Below are 20,848 nucleotides of genomic sequence, written 5' to 3'. Positions count from 1 at the left end.
TACATACTGTGGCAGAGTAGGGGGAGGAGCCAGAGAGGAACACCTAGCTCCAATTGAATTAATGAGTCCCCTGCATAGAAGGGTAGGAAACCCTGCAGTCAGGCCTGTGTGCCAGGCTGAGGAAGCTCCATATGTGGGGGAGATGTGTGGTAAAAAGAAAAAAGGTACTGTGTGTGCCTTGGGTGAGCTGTGTAAAGTTGTTGGTGTAACAAGGAGTTTTAATGACCATTAAATGGCTTAGCCGTCCTAGCTTATAGTGAAGGATTTGAAAGGAAAAATTTAGTTAGCTCTCCGTTCAGGAGTTTTTTTGTTTGTTTGTTTATTTATTTATTGTAAAGAAACGTGTGCAACGGTGCTAAAATCAAAGTTTAGGTGTTGGGTCAGTGTTTTGAAAGGATGCAAACGAGCCTGAGTTGAGGGCTTTGCCACAATACCTTCCTACATCTATTTATCAGTGTACACCTTGCTAGGGTTAAGTATCCACCTATAACTGGATCTGTACCTTAGAGATATATATTGAATATTTCAACAACTAGTTGCATGAACAGTTGCACAGTCAAGTTGTTTATAACTCTGTCAACAGATCCACCTCCTGATTGTGTCACTTGAAGGGTGAAACCCACTCTGCACTAATGGCAAACAGCTTCCTCATCAACAGTACAAGAGTTGTTTTCTTGCAACAAGTTGTGCTTCTAAATCACGAAGTGTGTTATTTCGGTACTCAGTGGGAAACAGGCACCAGTTAATAATAGCTCTGGGATTAATCATCAATCAGTCCTTTTATAACAACACTTTAGCAGCATGTTAAAATCTTTGCACATACGACTTTGCATTTCCATTAAGTACCTGCTTTTACCCAACAGCTTAGTGAAGCACAAGAAATGTCACACACCTAAAACACACGGACACGCACACATACAAACTACACACCACAAATAACTGGCTGAGCTAGCATTTAAACCCACATTCTCCAAGCTCTTGGTACTTTGCTCTAACCACTCAACCAAATCTTGTTTTAATTGGTAATTCATAACTGCATAATGAGACAGATATTACAATGTAGTATTTTTTTTTTTAGTATTTTTTGTGATGCTAGTATAATTTCACAATGTGTCACAACTTCAGACTCATTAAAGAACAACTTACAGTTGGCTTATTTCTTTGTGTAGTGTGCAAGGTATGTTTGTACTTGGACTAGTTTAAATTGTAGTAATAAAATACCTTGTTTTGAATTCACGTCATGTAGAAGCCGACCTTTATCGAAATCAGACTAGACAACGTTTCTAATGAATACAAAGGAACAGTTTTATTAGAAATAAAACTAAATAAAAGAAAAATTAAAGATCCAACAACTAAACTAAAATAATACAGAAAGGAAGAATTAACTAAACTAAACAGTACAGAAAAGAAAGTTTAAACAACAACACCCCACTCCCGCTGGTTGATCAGCAATCCAAGGCAAACTATGGGAGATTCCCTTAAAGGTTACAACTGCATTCCTGACAGTTATTTAAAATGAAGGTTAGTCTTAACCGGGGTATTGTTAGTAACACAAATATTTACTTTCGTTAATATTTGATAATCAAAACATTGTTAAATCAGTCTTATATATATATAGTTTTGGTTCAGAAGGCAATTCTCACTCTTAAGGTCTGCTTACTCACTGAATACTTAACGGACGTGCGCTGCCTCATCCAATTGATCCGTGTCTTCAACAATACAGGCGCTCGAAGGCTCTCCTGCTGGCAAGGACAGGTCCAGGTTTCGTCTCTACCTCAGGGTACGAAAGAAATGTTTTTGCAAAGAACTAGTCATTAACTATTTAGGTATTCCACTGAAACAGCAATTCCTCCACCAATATGTTCACTCTTCGTCCAGTTATGTATGGGATATTCCACCGCAAACTCCGGCACTGCTAGTTCAATAAATTGAATATATTTCAATTTATGTCGACTTCAAATGTTCATCCAACTCTTTCTCCGGTGATCCATCGGGGCTAAGTTAGAGATATATTTACAAGTACTTTTAGGATTTTAGTCGTCTTACGCAGCGGACTCCCACACCAAGGAAAACACTAGGATAGTTATCCCGTATTAGTGTCTGAAAACGGTATCTCTGTTCCAGCTGGTCGCAGGCTGGATCTCCAAATTCTCACAGTTCAAAGACTGGTTTGTGTATTAGAACCTTGGATTTTCCTGTTTGAGTGTCGCGCTCATACTTTTGTAATGTTCTCTTTACCCCTGTGATTGGATAGTTTGGTTATTTTAGGCGGTGCCTGAGTTCATGTGGAGTGTTTCTCATTGGTTGTTCTCGTTCGGATGCAACCCCTTGTTCTCCATTGGTCCGCTATTCTGCCCCCTGTCGGCTGGATTTATGTGATGGACTGGTTCCTGTCTTAGGTGTCAAAGCACCCATAACTGTCTGGGTTGTGGTGCCGAAAAAGTCATTCAGCGATCGTGAAAATAAGCCATTTGTTCAGCATTTAGTTTATGACTCTTTTTAAAAGCATTCTTTGTCAGTGGGGGAGTTTGTGACCAGAAACCAAGAAGACACAGAGAATGGTTTAAGATTTCCCTCTGTATATTTCAATTCTGTTACTTTCATACACAGAATGAATTATGACCCCCTCTGACGCTACATTTGGAAAACTGACCTTGATTATATAAAGGCTTTTGATCATGTATTTCGCTGTCTGTCTTGTTGGTCACACTAAGTTATTTGTTTGTTTTAGTGGCGTATAAGGTAAGCTGTTGCAGATTTTTTTTTATCCTAAGTGCTGTTTCTCTGGGGAAAAAAAAAAAAAACCTCATGGAAAAAAAAAAGTGGTCCTGTATATTGTCGCAGTGCAGAGGAAACTGTCAGCAACTCTATTATATTTCCATCAACAGAATAAGAGGCTGTAAACATGCTGTTAGAAACCTCCAAGAATCCCAATCTAGTAAATACTGCATGGGCATTAATTAGGGATACATGCAAAACCTGCGTGGATTTCTGTGGTGCTGTGACATATAATATTCCTGTTCTGCTATCTAGTGAAAAGATCCTTGTGCTTTGTGCATTATGAGACTCCACGCATGCTTTATACTTATGTTTCTATGTGCAGTGGCTGGTGTTACTAGTTTGTTTTTTGTTGTGAAATGTTAATAGTGCATCAATCACCAAGACTTATGGTAAGGACCTTATCAAAGTTTACTGAGGTACAGTATACTGTGGATCAATAAAAATGTAGCAAAGTGTTGAAAAGCATTTGCAAGGGGAATCATCAAATGGGAAACAGATAATTTTTTTTCAAATGTGTTTTGCATTTTCCAGTTTCCTGTACTGTTGTTTCTTTAGGATGCACCAGATTACAACAATGTGCAGGAGCTGCAGTATTTAGACATGGTTATCTCTGAGACCTTACGGATGTACCCACCTGGATTTAGGTAAGACCTCCTTTAAATATAACCTGGTCCTCATGTACCTATATTTTAAATCAAATTGGCTTCCCCTCCTGAACAGATTATTTGTATTATTTTCTTCTAATGGGCGGGAGAAGTTCTTCATAAAATATTGTACCACGAGGATACCATTTTCTTTTATGATTGTCCGATACAGAAATAGGAACATCTCAGAGAAGGGAAAATCGCTCCACAGTACTGTGTAAATATGATAGAACTAAAGCAAAAAATGTTAGGGACATTTATAGACCTAAAATAATACAACAATGTATAAAAACATTACCTTTCACGTGTACTGTGCCACAGTTGGGAGCCGACTTACAGTTTATTTGTAGAATGGACATTAGTTTATGGCATCTATTTTGAGTATAATTTGTTTTGATTGTGCCACAGGTTCACCCGTGATGCTGCCAAGGACTGGAACGTAAATGGTCACTTCATTCCAGCTGGTGCTACAATTGAGATACCTGCCGGTTATATCCACTATGATCCTGAATACTGGCCAGAGCCAGAGAAATTCATCCCGGAGAGGTGAGCAAGAACACGATTAAAAACCAAAACTCTAGCTGTGTATGTGCATCCCTCCTAGGTTCATCCATAACCACCCTTAGCACAAAAGGGAAATAGTCAAATACAAAAGAATAAAGGAAAGCAAAAAAACAACACACTGTCAAATAGTTCAACCCCTCTGCAATGTTGGCTCAAAATGGCAATCCTGTAAATATACAATATTTGTATCTCCACAGTCTGGAAATCTAGTGACATTTCTTGTAAAATGAAGAGATGCCTCTATCACTGCAGAAGTATGCTTCTCAGTCAAAAATACATGAGGCAAGAAAAACAAAAGCGGTTCATGTAATAGTAACCCTTAGACTGCTTAAAAGAATCCCTCATTTCAAAGGTGAATGGACAATCAACAAAGTGAAAAATGAAAAATAAATGAGTCCCGTAAGATGCAGCATAGAAACAGTAAAATAATCAAGGGAAGTCTCAGTCTTGTACATATTGCAGTGCATTAACAATGTGAAGCACAGTTACTAATGGATACATTCTTTGTCTTCTGTTACTTTTTCAAATATGTATTCTTGTTTTACTACAAACTATGAATACAGTGTAATGCTGTGACTTGATTGATAATTATGTCCAATTCTGATTTACGGTCAAAAGAAACCGTTAGCTTAAAGACTATTAACTGCAGTACATATACGGTATGTGAAGACTCTGCAGTAGGAACATTTATTGATTTCTAGGTTCACAACTGAAGCCAAATCCCAAAGGCATCCTTTCACATACCTTCCATTCGGAGCCGGACCCCGAAGCTGCATTGCAATGAGGCTAGCTTTACTGGAGGCAAAGATAGCCATGATTTTGGGCTGTCCAGAAATTCACCTTTCAAACGGGCCCAGAGACTAAGGTGTGTCTTCTCCTTTGTGTGCTTTTTTTTTTTTTTTTTTTTTTGCAGGGTTTAAATATGACGTTACACATTTTCTTCCTTTGAGAGTGTGAAGTCTATCTAGATATAGATTAAACCACAATGGGCCTGTTTTTAAATTTCTGTTTCAAGCTCTTACATGTTTTGTTAGTAATTTTACTAATGCATACGTGTTTAATTACCATAATGCTATGAGTATAGCATGCACACTATTCTTTTCACAGTTTTTATTTTTTATACAGGTTTTGGTTGTTTGTCAGATTTAAAAACATAACAGGAATCTCAAAATAAAGCATAGAATAAAATGCTTGTTATGCACTTAACTGAATTACGAAAATGAGCAATTACAACAAACTGCATTCAAAGACCATTCAAAGGGGCCCTGCTATTGTTGTTACAGTTTCTTACAATGACAGCATGTTAATTACGATATGTACGTGAATTATATATGAATACAATACAGTACAACATCGCATAACCAACAGATATGCGACGTTCCACTATATAAGCAAATATGTACCCCAAGGGTACACAAATCAGGTCCTCGAGGTCCAGAGTCCTCCAGGTTTCATAACGATCAATAAATAATAAACTGATTAATTAAATTCAATTAAAAAATGTAGGATACAGGTGGAAAAAGACTAGGAGGACTGGAATTATCAACTCCTGCTGTACCCAGTCAATATTACTATTCCTGCACTGCACTTTTGGAAACTTCAATTTTTCCTACCCTCTTTAATGTCATTTTATTCTCATTTTTAGATTCCTCTCTAGCTGAAATCCAATTCAACCCTTGGGCCGAAAAATGGCATCATCATCAAAATAGCACAATGCACTTGACAGTTGAGCTGAAGGCCCCCATGAAATGAAGCCGTCTCGAATCTGTTTCTGTATTAATGATTTAATCTTCCTGCGCGAGACCGTTATTTGCAGGCAATACGCGGGTGAAAGGGACCTACTTCATAAATTGGCCTTCTATTAACAATGTTACAATATAATAAATGACAATAGGTACACTTTAGTGGTTTTATGTTATGTGCATTGTGATAAAGGACTGGTGTGCATCAGTATAAGGAGAGAGTATGTGAGTCTAGTGTACAGTGAACTCTTGCTAATCAGAAGTAGTTAGAACCGGACCCTGTTCAGAGTTGTGATTAATTTGGAGTGATTTTTTAATTGTAATTTGTATGATACTAACACGTCTTGTTTTGTTTTTGTTTTATGTTTTTTATACTTATATTTGATAGGTATAGTTATTGGAATAAAATCTAAAGCTATGTTTTAAATACTTATAGAATTCTGAAATTGTTCCGTTTCTACTGCTGCTATCAAAGTGGTTCATATTAATGGTCAACTCAAATTACCAGGCTTCAGATTTACGAGAGTCTACAGGCATTATGCACATTTTTTGTTTAAAAAAAGTTCACCTGTGTTAAGCAAGACAGACATCCTGGATATCTTAATGTTGCCGATGACTTTGGAATAAGGAAGACAGATGTTATCTAGTATCTATAAATATTGTAACAGGAATTTTAAGGCTTCACTATTGGAGCAAGGACTTAAATGTATGTAGTTCACAAGGTACTTGCACTTTTACATTGTTTCAGGTCCATTATAATCCAGCAACAGTCAGTCGTCCACTGAACAATACTTAAAATGGTTAGGAAACACTGATACCAATAGGTACAGTAAGAATGATCTGTGTGAGTTACATCTGTAATTGATTTGTTGAGGAATAATTGTATGGTGTTTGTGGATTAACATTAATAGTAATAATAAAAAAATAAAAAAACACATTAACCACCTGCTATTCATTTAGTTGCCTCTATGTATTTACCTTGATGTGAATTACAGTAAATAATAATTTTGCATTATAAATAGTACACTATATAATTAAAATGTCACATTAGAATAGAAAAAAGTTTATTTGTTAGGCATTTTTATTACATAAATTGTGCTCCAATACATATTTTAAAAAGCATACGATATTCTTCATAAACAGCACCCTAATTAATAACAGAAGCGACTTGTGGAACAAAAGTCAACTGTTGTGTAATAAAGCAATTCTAGCAGGCATGCAGTTGTAGACTGGATCTCTATCATTACATTATTTCATTTGAGCAAATTAGTGTCTGCTGGATGTCATTTTATACTTTTTTGTCACCAAAAAAAATTAAATGATATTCCCATGGCTCCCTCTAGTGGAACTGCTACAAGGTGAGTTTGCTTGAGGTTTACTGTGTGTTTTTTTTTATATTTTATTTTTTTCTGGGAACATAACCCGTTACATTATTTCCCCAATCAATAAGAAGAGATTGTCCTAAAAAGTAATGTTTTCAAACCCTACATTAAAAAAATATTCAGCATATCAAAGTTATGTATAAAAAATGTAAAGAAATCTGTTTGACAATTCATTTCTACCTCCCAGGCTGGTTTTCAAATGTTATGCTACTGTACATATGTAAAGAAAATTATTGTATTTTTTTTAGTCTTAGTCTTGAGTCTAAATAGTTTTCCAAGTTCAAATTTTCATCTCTGTATTTATACACAAAGATCTGCCTAACTATGCATCCAGTATAATATGCAAGGTTCTCATTTTTCTGAACTCTTATTTGAAATATAGCCTACATTAAAAGTACATCAAAAGTTAGATATATTCGGTAATTCCCTACAGGTAAGCTGAATACAAAATTACACACAGCAGGTTATGCAGTGTTTCGTTTAAAGATCAGAAAGATGTACATGTTGTTTTTCCTACCTGTAATACAACATAGTCTGTTTCCTTTTGTGTAACACGTATGACAGGAAACAATTCACAAGTTAACAATAAACATGTGGAAGATGCCTAGATTAGATAAATATGCAGACTGGTATAATACAAAGTTCTTTGTTTGCAGTTATTTTATTACATGTACTACACTACAGATACAAGCACTACTGTTATGTTGAAAAATATAATAATAATAATAATAATAATAATAATAATAATAATAATAATAATAATAATAACAACACACACCTAAGTCAAGTTGACAATTGTTACTGTTGGTGCCTTCAGCAGGTGAAACACAACTTGAATTTGTCTCTTATGTGTTGTATTGCCACAGGCAGACCACTTTCTCAAAATATAAAGTCATAAGGTGCTGGTTTGTCTTCCAGCCAGTACTTCATTATAATAAACACAGCATTATTTTTATTTTTATTTTTTTTACTTTAAAAAAAAAAAAAAGTAAAAATCTGATCATTATTTGGATTAGATATAAATATTTATATATATAAAAAAAAAATGTAGTTGGTTTAGGCCTAGACGTATTATCCGATTACAGTGGATGTATTTCATTTGACACCAGGAGTTATTCCTCTCAGAATAAAAGGGATTTAAATCAGAGGGGTAGATGACATACATTTGCAAATAGGAGACTTGACAATCTGTTCCCCAGTTTTAAAATGTCAGAAATGAAGAGCTACCTGGAACAAAAATAAAATTCTGAGTAAAAGTGAATAAAGCAAAACGGTATGGGGAAGTTGCTGTAGAAATGATAGGCAAGAATGTTTTTGGGTGCTTATAACCCTTTACTGATGATGCTAAAAAAAATAAAAAAATAAAAAAATAATTATATAAGTAAAATGTCTTCATTACACGTTCATCCCCCGTGTTCTGCCATACTTACTGTACTCTATCACATATTCTGGATAAATTTGGTGTTTCTCGAAGATGATAAAAATGGAAGGGTTGTATTTATTGTCCACGCAGCTGTCGTAAAAGGTTGTGTCATTGCCATCTTTAGAAGGGGGGCGTAAATAGCTGGTTTTTCCTGCAGTCGCCTCTCCAACCAGCACTCGAGCCACAAACATGATCCGGTGTCCAGATGTGCACATGGTATAACTGTGGGAATACGAGGCGTCCCTTGCAAAGTAACTCCCTGTAACATAAAACACAAAAAGGGTTATAAATTATGAATTTGAATACATGACTTGCTGTATATTAAGGTTATATATGATTTACATGATACAGGTGTATGTGTCATTCCCTATATCAAGTGCTTCAACCTCGTTTGAATAAAAAAATCCAGTGCACGATTTATTTATTTTGGAGAAAGTCACAACTTTGCTACATTAATGTCAAATGCACTTCTGCAAGTTAGGACAAGGTTTTTTTTTTCGTTCCTAACTTTGATCAAATGTAACACAGCCTACAAATTACCCAGTTGTTTTTTTTGTTTTGTCTAATCCTCACCTTTCCCATAGGCAGTCCCATGGACTCCACAGATTCTCCAGTCAAAGTTTTGGCTGCAGATGGCATCTACAAGAGATTTCTGTGTACCGTGGAATAACAATTGCTCATCAACATCCTTCCCTCCATTTTTCTTCTTCATCTGTTCCTTTTGCCTATAACATGAAACAGCTGTGGTTCAGAAAACGTATGGGGCAAGCTGAAGCAAGTGCAAAGGCTGCAGTTGTATGCAGTTCTAAGACACAATCCACTCTTATGCAGAACTAATTATAAATACCTTTGTGCAATTTATCAATTAAGAAAAGTTATTATTTAGTGTGGCGGAGCAGCACAAGTCAAGAAAGTAAAAAAAAAGTCTCCACTAATTTATGCTAATTCATTATACATGCATACGATTTTCTTATTTAAAAAAGATAGAGGTAGTATGGATTATACACAAACCCTGTAAAGAGTGTCAATTGCATATGAATGTTTTGTATGAATTGTACATATTTATAAATTACAGAATCTTTAGAGTTTCATTATAATTGTAAGATATGAATATTTTTTAGGGTCCTCAGTAAAAAAAAAAAAAAAAAAAAGAAAAGGGAACCCTTATTTGCTGATCGGGTCTGTCTTTTACCACAAACTCCTAACCTTCAATGTATTACACGAATGTATTGTACAGTATGTGTGTTCACTGGTTACAGATATGCTTCCCAAAATTACAAACCATTGATACACTTCCCAGAGAGATGGGTTTTGAATTCTTTCGATTTTATGGATGGTGGCCGTGGTCATTTTCTTCAGAAAGAGATCTTGAATTTCCTTGAATTCCTCGGAGGAGAAAGAAAGTTGAATCAACTGAAAAAAAAGGAAAGAATGGTTAAAAATGTGGTTCTAGTTCAAGCAAATTAGTAACCTTATTTTCAATTAGAACACTACAAGTTAATATTGGTTCAGGTTTGGTTTTGTAATACAAAATACGTACTCGTTATTATACTGTTGTTGATCCCTTGATTGGTCAATATCCAGCAGGAAAATGGGAAGAGATGTGTACACAGGCTAAAAACTGGCAAAGATACAGTGTTTCTTGAAGAATACAGGAAAGAAAAAGATAAGACGTTTGTTAATTTGATATTAGAAGTAAACTATCTCAAATTGACCTTGTATCCAGTCTCAGGCACAGCATCCATGTCCCAGTTCTCTGGAAATGATTTTGTGGTGGAGCTCGATGCCAGAGCGAAGTCACTTTTGCTTTAAAAAAAAAAAAAAAAAGAAAGAAAACAAATTATTAATAAACCTTGAATTCCAAGGTTTAAAATTGCTAAGCTAATTTGCCAATAACAGTTAGGGATATGGGTAGGATTCTGAGTAGCATCCATTTTAGATAGCATATAAGATACGTGCTTCTTGACTGCTTTATTGTTCTAAACTTGAGAATGTCAACTTCAAACATGGGTCACATCAAGCCTCATGTATTTTGTGATGACATCACAATCATTTGAAAAGAACATGTGGTACTTTGACTTGCACAATGCTGCATTACTTGAATACACTGCTCTGACAAAACCAGGGCCCAGTTTAACATACAGCCTTTGTTTCAAACCCTTCAAATGGATACAATTAAACAACTACCGTACCCCATTCTCTTGTTTTCCACTGCTTTTTCAGAAACAAATCTGGGCCTTCTCCGCACCTTCCTCTTCGTATTATGTTTTGGGTTCCGTTGATACATGTCTAAAAGAAACAACAATAAAACAGAGACATTTCAGAACTAGTTTAAAACATCTAAACAAGAATTGTTATCAACATGAGTGTGAAATGAAGTTTGTGCTTCACTCTGTTCATTCATCTGCTGTTTGCAATAATCAATTGGTACTCAAAGTTCGGCTCCATGCTGACTGGGGATGTCCTAAAAATGTTCTGTATCTGGAAGACTGTTTTACTTAATGACATAGTAGTAATAACTGTTGTTATTTAAAGGCACATTTCTATTTCCGTAAGAGAATTGGTAGAAAGTGGACGAATCCAAGAGTAGTCAAGTTTGCCACTAGTTTAGATTGTCGAGTTTTGGTTTATTCATTGCTTTGGACTTTTTGATTCACATGATGTTTTTCTAACACAGCATACACTTGTTATGGATGAGTAAATGTCATGACACAGAGCACAGTAAATTCACGTTATCAGCTCAAGGTTAACTGGCCATATTGCAGATGTCCGTTAGCAAATACCTTTAAAACTGAGCGTGTACTGGCGATGCCCTTTAGTCAGGATAATTTCAGCATTGTTATCTGCTAGGTATGCTTGCTCCAACTCCTTAGAAGTAACAGAAGAGACTTTGCGTTTTTCATCCTACAAACAAGAAAAGAAGCCCAATTTCATCAGTAACGTGAGTTTACCATTGAATAAGGTCATCTTTTAAATGTACAGTCATCTATTTTGAACTCAAAAAATTTTGTTATTGGTTATTAAAAATGGGTCACTTCCCAGTTCATATTGTATAAGCTTCTTTTAGTATTACTGCTTACAAGCACCCCAATATTAAATGTCTGAGCTGTTCATTTCTGGTTTGGTAACTTCCTTTCTGGTGATGTAAAAGAGTAGAGCTTTTGAGAATACTGTCCAATGCATATTGCCCCATTCAAACCCATCTTTCAGATTCACGGTGGGCACTCCCACATCAGGGTGGTTCCGTAGGAATGGTAAAACACCAAAAACAAGTAATCTGAGGCAGAAGAATGCTTTGTCAGATACATATTTCAATTCCCTTTGTCTTCTATTCTCAAGAAAGAGAAAAATTCCTTTTAGGCCAAATTGAAATTTAGGCGATGTAAATTTGTTGAGAATTGGTGTTTCCCACAAATGTTACAATGCTGGAGACTTTACTCTTCTGATACTGTAGAATAATATATACAGCCAGCAGTAGAATTAAAATACAGCAGATTTAGCAATTAATACACTTTAGTAATTAATAAAGCTTTGCTTCTCAAAAACAAAATGATAGGACAGACTGTTCAGAGTGGCTGTTATTATAAGGCAATAGATCCAAACTCACTGGCAGTCCGTATTCAATCCACTTGCCGTTTTCACCCTTGCAGTACCAGACCCATTCTGTGGTCAGGATGTAGTGCGGTGGTTTGGTAACAGAGGAAGCTGTGGAGAGGCGTCTGACTGGAGCTGAGTTTCGTGTCATTTCCAGGAAGTCTACCGGCCGAGACCCTTCACTGAAAATTCAATTACAAGTCATTTGGTTTCTAAGAGAGAGGAAATATATCACTTTTGTCATTTGTTGATTCTTGAAAGCTGATTCCAATCGTGTCAAACAACCACACACAAGTAATTCCAACATATTCAGCATCACTGAGATACTAATTTTTTTTTAAACCTTGCATAAGAAATCAACCAGAGCAACATATTTGTCAAAATTTCAGTACATATGTATAGAGATGTTATCCTGTGCAAAGAACACAAGTCAAAATTCTAAAGTTTAATAGCAATTCCTGAGTATAATAACAATTTGGGGATTTATTTAAAGGTAATATGCAGTGTGTCTCTTATTAAAAGATGTCACTTCACATAGTTTACCTGCCAGATTTTGTTCAATTGCACGAGATGCCCTACAAGTCACGCAATGTATTAACTTAATCACGAAAATGTATATCGTAATTCATATTATAAACCTGTCAGATGAATAGAACGGGAATGCTGTCTTCTGATTGGTTGCTGTAGAGGGCATTAATGGCCAGGTAATGCCCTCAGAATGTTCAAACAACCATCACTGAAAGTACAGTAAGATATCAATCAGCCAAAAAGAACATCTAGTATAACTGTCAACTGTCAGAACCACAACAACCCCATGAAATAATGGCTAGAATAGGTCACAAAAACGAGTCCTCTATAAAAATATGAGTGGCTCCATTTCTACCCAACAAAAAAGAATGGTCTTCACATCTTTCCAATGTAACTCCTGCAATTATTGCCGTCCATCAGCCGTCAATAGTTGAAAATCAGCAGCAAACCTTCCAACAAACTGCAAACCTGCAAAACCACATTAAAAAACCGAAGCCCAATGCTTTGCTCCACCCTCAGAAATTTCAGCCACGAACATACCCGCTATGTTTCAAAACTGCACTTTCACAGGAAACATGCAATTCAACTTGAAATAAACTTTTAAAAAAAAATGAACTTTACAAAATCAAATATTTAAATAACTAATTTAACTACTTTAAGAATAAATTAATTTGTTTATTAATACTGTTAGTTATAGAATCAGTTTGTTATATTTAGCTATTAAAACTGTAACTTTTCTTTTCGAAAAAGCGACAAAAAATGGTCTTAAATGTTTTCCCTGTCTTAAATAAATTAAAAACTAAACAGAATTTTGATTTTTTAACCCTTTGCGGTCCATTTATTCAGCATGTGTCATATTTCACAGTAAAACAGGTTTAAAAGGCACTGCATATCAACAGGACACTCAGCACTGCATCTCTAGCCCCGCCCCACCCCTTGTTCGCTACATTTTTCAAATAACTCTTAATAATAGTACATACCGATAAATCATCTCTTGATCGCTCGTTTTATCACCAATCAATAATGCGATCCAAGTAGTTATTTTATTACTAAAACATCTAAAAAAAGCTCTGCAAATGTCTCTGATATTCTTTGAGCGCTGGATGCGGAAGCAGCTATCTTGTTTGTTTATGTCCGTGTTATCTATGTGGTGTCAGGTATATCAGTATTCATGAGATAAACCGCCTTTTTTTTTTCGGCTTCTCTCGGCTCCTATCGGTTTCACTCGGCCATTGAATGGCTTTCTCTGCTTTTTTCGGAGAAAAAACAACTAGAGACGTCTTTTTGATGATGTCGGACAGGGTCAGACATTGGACCGGAAAGGGAAAATAGCGATGTCGGACCAGGGTTAATATTTGGTTTGTTTGTTAAGAAAAAATAGTTCCCTTCACTGTTCCTAGGCGGAATTATACCGTCAAAGAACCGCTGCAGCAGCATGGGACAAGCATCGCAGGACATACAGAAAAAAAAAATAAAAGGTTGTAAATCATAATGTTATTGCTGTTAAAACCATAAAGACGGTTTATAATAGCAATAATGACCTCCAGGCAGGGCATTTCCAGCCTGTCGGTCATTATTGCTTAACTAATACTTCTGTAAGGGATAAATAACAGTAAGTGATGATTCTGGTGAATACTCTTTTCTGATGAAACTACAGTTCTCTGTGGTTTCTTTGATAAATACAGTATTCAATTGAATTGGAAAATGAATCATAAAAGACCAAAGAAATGTTGGAGAAATTACATCATAAAAATTGTAATTTTCCAGTTCAGAATGCTTTCTGGTCAGCATCTACTCTTCTCTGAATTCTATGCTCACGATATAATTGTATACAGAAAATGCCAAACTGAAGAAAATTCGAATTTACCTGTGGGTATTTTCCGGGTCACAAAAAGCCTTTTCAATTTCTTCCATGTGGTGGAGCTCTACCCAAGATGACTTATCATACACTTCCCATTTGTAGGGCAGATGAAAGTGGACGTGAATGCACTTTTCTGTAAAAAAACAAATAGCTCTGAATAAAAACTTTAAATGGGACAAATACATTCTTTACAGGGGAAATGAATGAGCTGCCCTGCTAAACCTGCAATAATGTCCTCCCATGTGTTTGCAAAATCATCAAATACAACTGGCAATATCTTGTATTTAATATTTGGTTTTGTCTTTTTTGTCTTGCTGCTAGGTTCAATATAGTCAGTGTATCAGCAACTATTATATTTATTACATGCGTTTCCTTGTGTACTGTATGTACAGAAATTATTCACTAAAACCAGCTTCAAATGAATGAGTCTAAGAAAGTTGCTGAATAGTCAAGAACCAGCACCAGTTTTTCATTGCAATACAGTATATTGCAATGAAAAACAGCAGCTCTCAGCTGCCAAACAAATGTCAAACCCATGCAGTTACAGTCACTAAGAGAGAGAGACAAGGCTGCGTACTTTTGATCTCTACAAATGTGTCAAATGGTACCAATAAGGGTTGTTTTACCTCATCCCAGTTCGCTTTGGGCTTTCTGGGCTTTCAGTGATTTCAAGATTATGAATCTTGCTGACATTCTGTATCTGAACTGCAACTCGGGATCCTACCCAACCATGTTCTATTCTAGACTAAGACAGCAAGCACAGTGAATTATAAACTTTGAACAAACCTTGAAAACTGCATTGTTTCCTGATGTAATGGAGGCAGATTTCATTGCTCTCTCGTTCACTTACTGATGGCCCCTGTGATGTGTCTGTGATTTCTCCTAGAATAGAATATTGCAATAAATAAATGAAAGAACGCTGGTGCCCACTACAGGCATACTGTATTGTATACCTACTGTAGTCTACAATATGTTTGGGCTCCTTTCATATCTTAATGTTAACCAATCACAATACGCAGGACAGCCATTCTTTTTGATTGAATAAGTATGGTTTAGACGAGTGTTTGTTTTGTTACCAGATAAACATGTCTCATGTTTTCATATATACTGGGAATATATTCTAGTTTAAACTGTTATATTTTAATATGTTCACACTGAAAACAAGTCAGTCATATTGGATAAATCACATTACTGTAGAGTACATTGTAAATACAAAGTGAAATATAATGACACAGATTGCTGCTTTCATACCAGATATAGTATAATATTGTCATTAATATTTTTTGTAAAGCACAATATATTTTAATTATATAGCTATGTATCTAACACTGTATTTTTCAATATACTGCAATACTGTATATTTTTTTTCAGTAAGGGTTTCTACCTGGCTGTGAGCTTACTTAAAGAATCCTTGTTGTTTGGCCATTGTCTGTGCTTCCTGGTTACAGAAATATCATGTGACACTGACCATTAAATATTTGGTTAGACCCACCTGCTCTATGGTAAAATATATAAACAAGTGGACCTTACCAAATTTAACAGCAATATTATTTTTTCTAGAATAAGGAACCACAGGCAATAACCAAATAACCCTGAATCAAGTAAGGGAAAGAAAATAAAAATACTTCTTTATGAAAATCTCAAAACATTGTTTTATATGGTATCTTAATCTTAAAAAAAAAAAAAAAAAAAGAAAAACTTTCTTTAAAACATTGGGATAGCCTCACCCTCAATGGAGCTGATGCTGCAGTTTTTTAAGTCGTAAATATTCCTGTATATAGAGGGCAGATTATGAATATTCTCTCTGGTGATCCCCCTCTCCTCCAGCTTTTTCTGATCATCCAACTCAATCCTGTGGGATCTCTTGCATTTATAGCCGAACATGCAGTCACCTTGCACAAAGTGTTGGCAGATGTGAAGTTTGGTGCAGCTTGCTTTGAATGTACAAGCTCCATAGGGTCCACTTCCCTTGTTGTAATGCACACACACCTACAATACAATGCATTCATTAATCAGAAAACTATTTGTTTGACCTTTTCTTATATTCAGCTTCACTTAGGTTATAGAATCGCTGCAACCTGTATAGAAACATTAGCAAACCTAAATTTAGGTCGTGTAAAACAAGTAAGAACACAGTTTCCAGACTATGGTCCGCACACCTAAATGTATATGCACAGTGTATACAGCTAGTCCAAACTTTTACCTCTGCATGTTACTTTCTGGCTTGTGTGTCTGCAGTTGAAACACAGCTAAAACACCTTGTGATAAATGACAGATGCAATTTACAACAATATACAGCAGAACACTGTTCTGTCATATTCTGGAAAATCCCATGAACAGATTTACAACTGTGGTATATGTTACAATTTAAAAAAATATGTATATACTGTATTAAAATATATAGCCTATAATTAGTTCACAGGGCTTTCATTCTTTGGTTAAACTGAACTATATACATGTAGGTATATGGAGGATGTATGTCTCTATGTCACATTAATATTTTCACATAATAGACAGCCGCTAATTTATGATGAAAAAAAAACATTTCTTAAGTCTTAGGAGTGTCATAATATCACGATACGTTTTTACAATACAATATATCTAGAGAAGCGTTTACTCTAATTATTTTGATACTTAGTCTGAAGATACTTTGGCACAAGCTATTTAGAGGATATGATCTGGGAGTACATGACAGCATTTTTGTCACTGACATGCTAGCTGGTTATGTGTTTTCTGTAACAATCAGTTGTTGCATCATGCTATGCATGTTCAATATGAATACTGGTGCTGTAAGTTCAAAAGGATGGGTTGATTCTCACCTCAGGTAAAAGAGAGGGGTCATTCTGTAGAAGCAGCATAAAAAGCTCATCTTGATCCAGATCAAGAAGATGATAATTTCTCAGGACCTCATAATTGTGGCCTGAACTAAGTTCGTGTGAGTACCGGCACGGTTTCCTGGAACAACAGTTGAAAAGTTGAAAACCTGTGGCATGTTGCAATTCAAGTAATAGTCCTATTCAAATCACATTTAGCTGGGGAAGTGTTTTTGGAAAAAAATAATTCACACATTAAACAACACGCTGATTGTTAAGCAAAATAAAAAATGATCCATATTAACTCTACTTATATTTTCCAAAACAGCCAAAAGTTATTTGAATTGTGCCCAAAAACAAACTGATATACAAACCTGTTCTTACTAGCAGAATATGACAGTACCAGCTTTTAAAGTGAAATCCTCTCAATGGAATCACTGGAGAATTGAATCTATTCACACAAAACAGAATCAACATAACACTGCCATTCCCCTTGTGAGTACTGTATATCCTTCATACACACATTGCCTCTCTCTATTGTTTATGTCCTCAGTAAAAAAAAACACAATGACAGTTATGTCAAAAACGAGGAAATAGGACACATCAACATTCAATGATAACAACAAATTAATGAGTAACTTGGTACAATATGGGTACGGAACGTGACAGTTATCCTAACTAATATATTCTTTCTTTTTTAGATTCACTTTGTATTTCATTTTACGCCAGTCACAACAACCTGGTGACTTTAAAACTCAGAACCCCTGCTTCAGTCTTAAAAGGGTTGAAACAGGTTTCTTCTCCCAGCTGGTACATAGAAGACAAGAAAGATATCTCGTCAAAATGTTAGTATTTGTCCTATTTCTTAATGGTGCATTACAATGTAACCATTATCCCCCCCTAGCACCTATGAAATACATACACTATGTGGTATTTCTTGCTGATGTTTTCCTGTCTATTTTCTATATTCACTAGTGAAGCGCGGTAGATAAATGATTCCGCTCATTCCTGCATCGGTGCTTCTTGTTAGTTTTCCCCTTTCTGTTACACTGTTCCTTTAATTTCATTGAACAGATGAATGTGTGGCCCATAGTAAAAGCATAGCAAAGTGTAATAAAATGCAGTGAAAGCACAGTAAAGCATTGATGAAGTTATAAGGAATGTCATATACAGTAAGCTAAACTATTTTTAACATACATATCCACTTTTCCTGCATGCTGTACTTACCTTCCTTTGCCAAATCTGCAGTTACCATAAACAAAATATTTGCAAAGATGAAGCCCTTCTTCGCAGTCAGCACATCTGTCTTTCGGATAGTCCTTGCACAGTCTCACTGCTGTTCTTGCAATTATCCTGCAGTCCGGGCTGATCTCTGTATATGACGTCCTGTCTTCAGTGCCACCAACAACAGCAAACCTACAGCATTCCCTCAAGATGTAGCACAGGCCGTAGTCTGAAATGTCAAAACTGTTGCAAACGTGCCTGTGAAGCTGCCTGTACTCCAAAGAGCCTTGATGGGAACAAAGGAGCCGTGTGGCATATCGGACAATTTTGTCGTTAGACATTTTGTCAGTTCACGCGTCTCTGTAAATATTTTTTTTCAGAGGCACCACTTATGTTTTAGAAGAAATTAAACTGAAACTATCTGCTATGAATGATCTGATTGGCTTTCGCCCAACGACATGATTTAGCAACAAGATGCAACCTATCTTACAATTCAGCAATGTGACAACAACAGTGCGGTCTGTTTAAAATGATAAGTGACTGGAGCATTTCATTTTTGCCAAACAAAGACACCAAGGAATTGTATTTCTCTAATGAGCGTGTAGTCCACAAGGTTTTAAAACCCTAACGTTTACGTGTAGTATTTCCACTGCTTTCCTTGTCATTAAGTGATGTTAACATAAATACACCTAATTAATCCATTATTGCATATGTAGGTAGGTCGATCACTATTAATATTTACCAACACTAAGGTGAAATAACATGTACTGCATTTAAAATTGTTTTAACACACCCTTACTGTCAGATTAAACCCTGTTCTCAAACATTACTGAATTCCAAAACACGGAAGAGCTTGTAGAGACGTTTCTTGTTTTTCGCAAGGATCGCAAAAAGAAGGATAGGACAACCAATCCCATGGTTCAATCGTGCTATACCATGATTCAATGCGTGCCTCACTACAGGCGCCATTATTGGAGCCCACTCAGGCGGAGGCGAGGGTATAATACAAAGCATTGGACACCTAGCAGAAGAAACTGAATTTTTTACAATTTCTAATTTTGTAAGATAATTTAAGAACCAATCTATGATTATGTGATAGTTTACATTTATTGTGTCATTCTGTCATGTTATGTATATGTGTTTCTTTAAAATGTTTTTACGTTGTTTACATGTACGATTTCTATACAGATTATGTAAGAATTAGATTTTAATTTTTATGCAACGCGTATTTTTTCTGTCTGTAATTGTATATATGTGTGTGATTCTTGTTTACACTTTGATGAAGGTGTGAATGCACTGAAACGCCTGTTTTTCGGCTTTTTTTTTTTTTAAATGTGTAATGTAAATTTATAACTGAACTTTCATATCCATATGGAGCTTCTGATGTTTCTGCACATATGACATATTTTGGTGTGCTACATACATTTTACTTGACCACATGTCATGTTATTTGTTTTGTCATCTGTGTGTTTGTTCATGCTCCCCCAACGAGTCAATATTTCAATTCTGATTTCATTAATGGACATAATTAATGGCTGTGGGGAGCAATAAACTAATACAAATACTGAAAGAAAAAGTAGATTGTTTTAGCACTTGTCTATATTATACAGTATTAAAAAAAACACTGGCAGTAACAGTTATATGCATTATAGAATTACCACAATAATAATAATAATAATAATAATTTGCGATACAACGATTCTGCATATAACTAACAACCCCTTTTTGATACCTATTTTTTAAACCGATTAATGAGGTATAATAATTAATTTTGCATTTACTATCGCGAGTCATAGCAGTGTTACTCCAGCCTTTCTTCAAACTTGGCTGGACTCTACTGCAAAATACCTACAAAATATATTCCTTACCACTCTAGTACCATATGCAATCTGAACAATAATATACTTTCTGGGCTCCAGGCACTCGCCCCTGAATTAGCTCCACCCATCTATGACATCATTATCTTTTTTTTTTTTTTGTCGTTCAGTTTCTTTCACCAAAGTAACTACTTCCAGGTTGATATGCTGGTCTGCTATAACCTTGCCACAACAATAGCTTTAAAAACTGGTGTAGCATGTTCGGTTCTCAGTAAATATAATTGTCTTCATGATCACAGACACGTAATAGTTCACAGTACAAAGCTGGCCAGGAAATAGAGCCATAAAGCTTTTTTTTAAGAAATACAAATGTGTTGTACATACATTTTGCTGGATCGTGTTTGCTGTTGTGTTAGAAATGCAAATATATCAAAACATATTGTCAAATGTGTTTTTATACAATGTATTTAAATAT

At 35.5% G+C, this 20,848-nt stretch overlaps 2 protein-coding genes across 3 annotated transcripts; one reads left to right on the top strand and one right to left on the bottom strand.

Moving 5' to 3' along the window:
• Window positions 1–3,016: 3,016 nt before the first annotated feature.
• Window positions 3,017–6,525, top strand: LOC117414468 (thromboxane-A synthase-like). The gene is made up of 4 exons (XM_059027523.1): window positions 3,017–3,425; window positions 3,834–3,971; window positions 4,691–4,854; window positions 5,635–6,525. Exons 1-3 carry the CDS (start codon window positions 3,382–3,384, stop codon window positions 4,851–4,853), a joined length of 345 nt encoding a protein of 114 aa, XP_058883506.1. The 5' UTR covers window positions 3,017–3,381; the 3' UTR covers window position 4,854; window positions 5,635–6,525.
• A 253-nt stretch (window positions 6,526–6,778) lies between these two features.
• Window positions 6,779–19,849, bottom strand: LOC117415627 (protein mono-ADP-ribosyltransferase PARP12-like). 2 transcript variants are annotated; one of them, XM_059027522.1, is made up of 12 exons: window positions 18,560–19,849; window positions 17,339–17,474; window positions 16,247–16,508; window positions 15,306–15,401; window positions 14,526–14,652; window positions 12,144–12,312; window positions 11,320–11,440; window positions 10,729–10,825; window positions 10,252–10,342; window positions 9,819–9,922; window positions 9,110–9,261; window positions 6,779–8,795 (listed from the first exon to the last, which is right to left on the bottom strand). In XM_059027522.1, exons 1-12 carry the CDS (start codon window positions 18,895–18,897, stop codon window positions 8,509–8,511), a joined length of 1,980 nt encoding a protein of 659 aa, XP_058883505.1. In that variant the 5' UTR covers window positions 18,898–19,849; the 3' UTR covers window positions 6,779–8,508. The 2 variants fall into 2 exon arrangements, with proteins under 2 accessions (XP_058883505.1, XP_033882098.1); XM_034026207.3 differs by having other exon boundaries at window positions 9,819–9,949; window positions 18,560–19,848.
• Window positions 19,850–20,848: the final 999 nt, after the last annotated feature.

This window comes from Acipenser ruthenus, chromosome 7 (genome assembly GCF_902713425.1).
Source record: "Acipenser ruthenus chromosome 7, fAciRut3.2 maternal haplotype, whole genome shotgun sequence".
NCBI lineage: Eukaryota > Metazoa > Chordata > Actinopteri > Acipenseriformes > Acipenseridae > Acipenser > Acipenser ruthenus.
The sequence above is the reverse complement of the archived record's forward strand: the minus strand, read 5'-3'. Positions and strand labels throughout refer to the sequence as shown.

Coding starts and splice junctions, on each gene's coding strand:
- LOC117414468 (XM_059027523.1), top strand. CDS start 3,382: ATGGTTATCTCTGAGACCTTACGGATGTACCCACCTGGATTTAG. Junction 3,426..3,833: donor ATGTACCCACCTGGATTTAG/GTAAGACCTCCT, acceptor ATTGTGCCACAG/GTTCACCCGTGATGCTGCCA. Junction 3,972..4,690: donor GAGAAATTCATCCCGGAGAG/GTGAGCAAGAAC, acceptor ATTGATTTCTAG/GTTCACAACTGAAGCCAAAT.
- LOC117415627 (XM_034026207.3), bottom strand. CDS start 18,897: ATGTCTAACGACAAAATTGTCCGATATGCCACACGGCTCCTTTGTTCC. Junction 16,509..17,338: donor ACCCCTCTCTTTTACCTGAG/GTGAGAATCAAC, acceptor ATTGTATTGTAG/GTGTGTGTGCATTACAACAA. Junction 14,653..15,305: donor GAAACAATGCAGTTTTCAAG/GTTTGTTCAAAG, acceptor GTTTTTTTACAG/AAAAGTGCATTCACGTCCAC.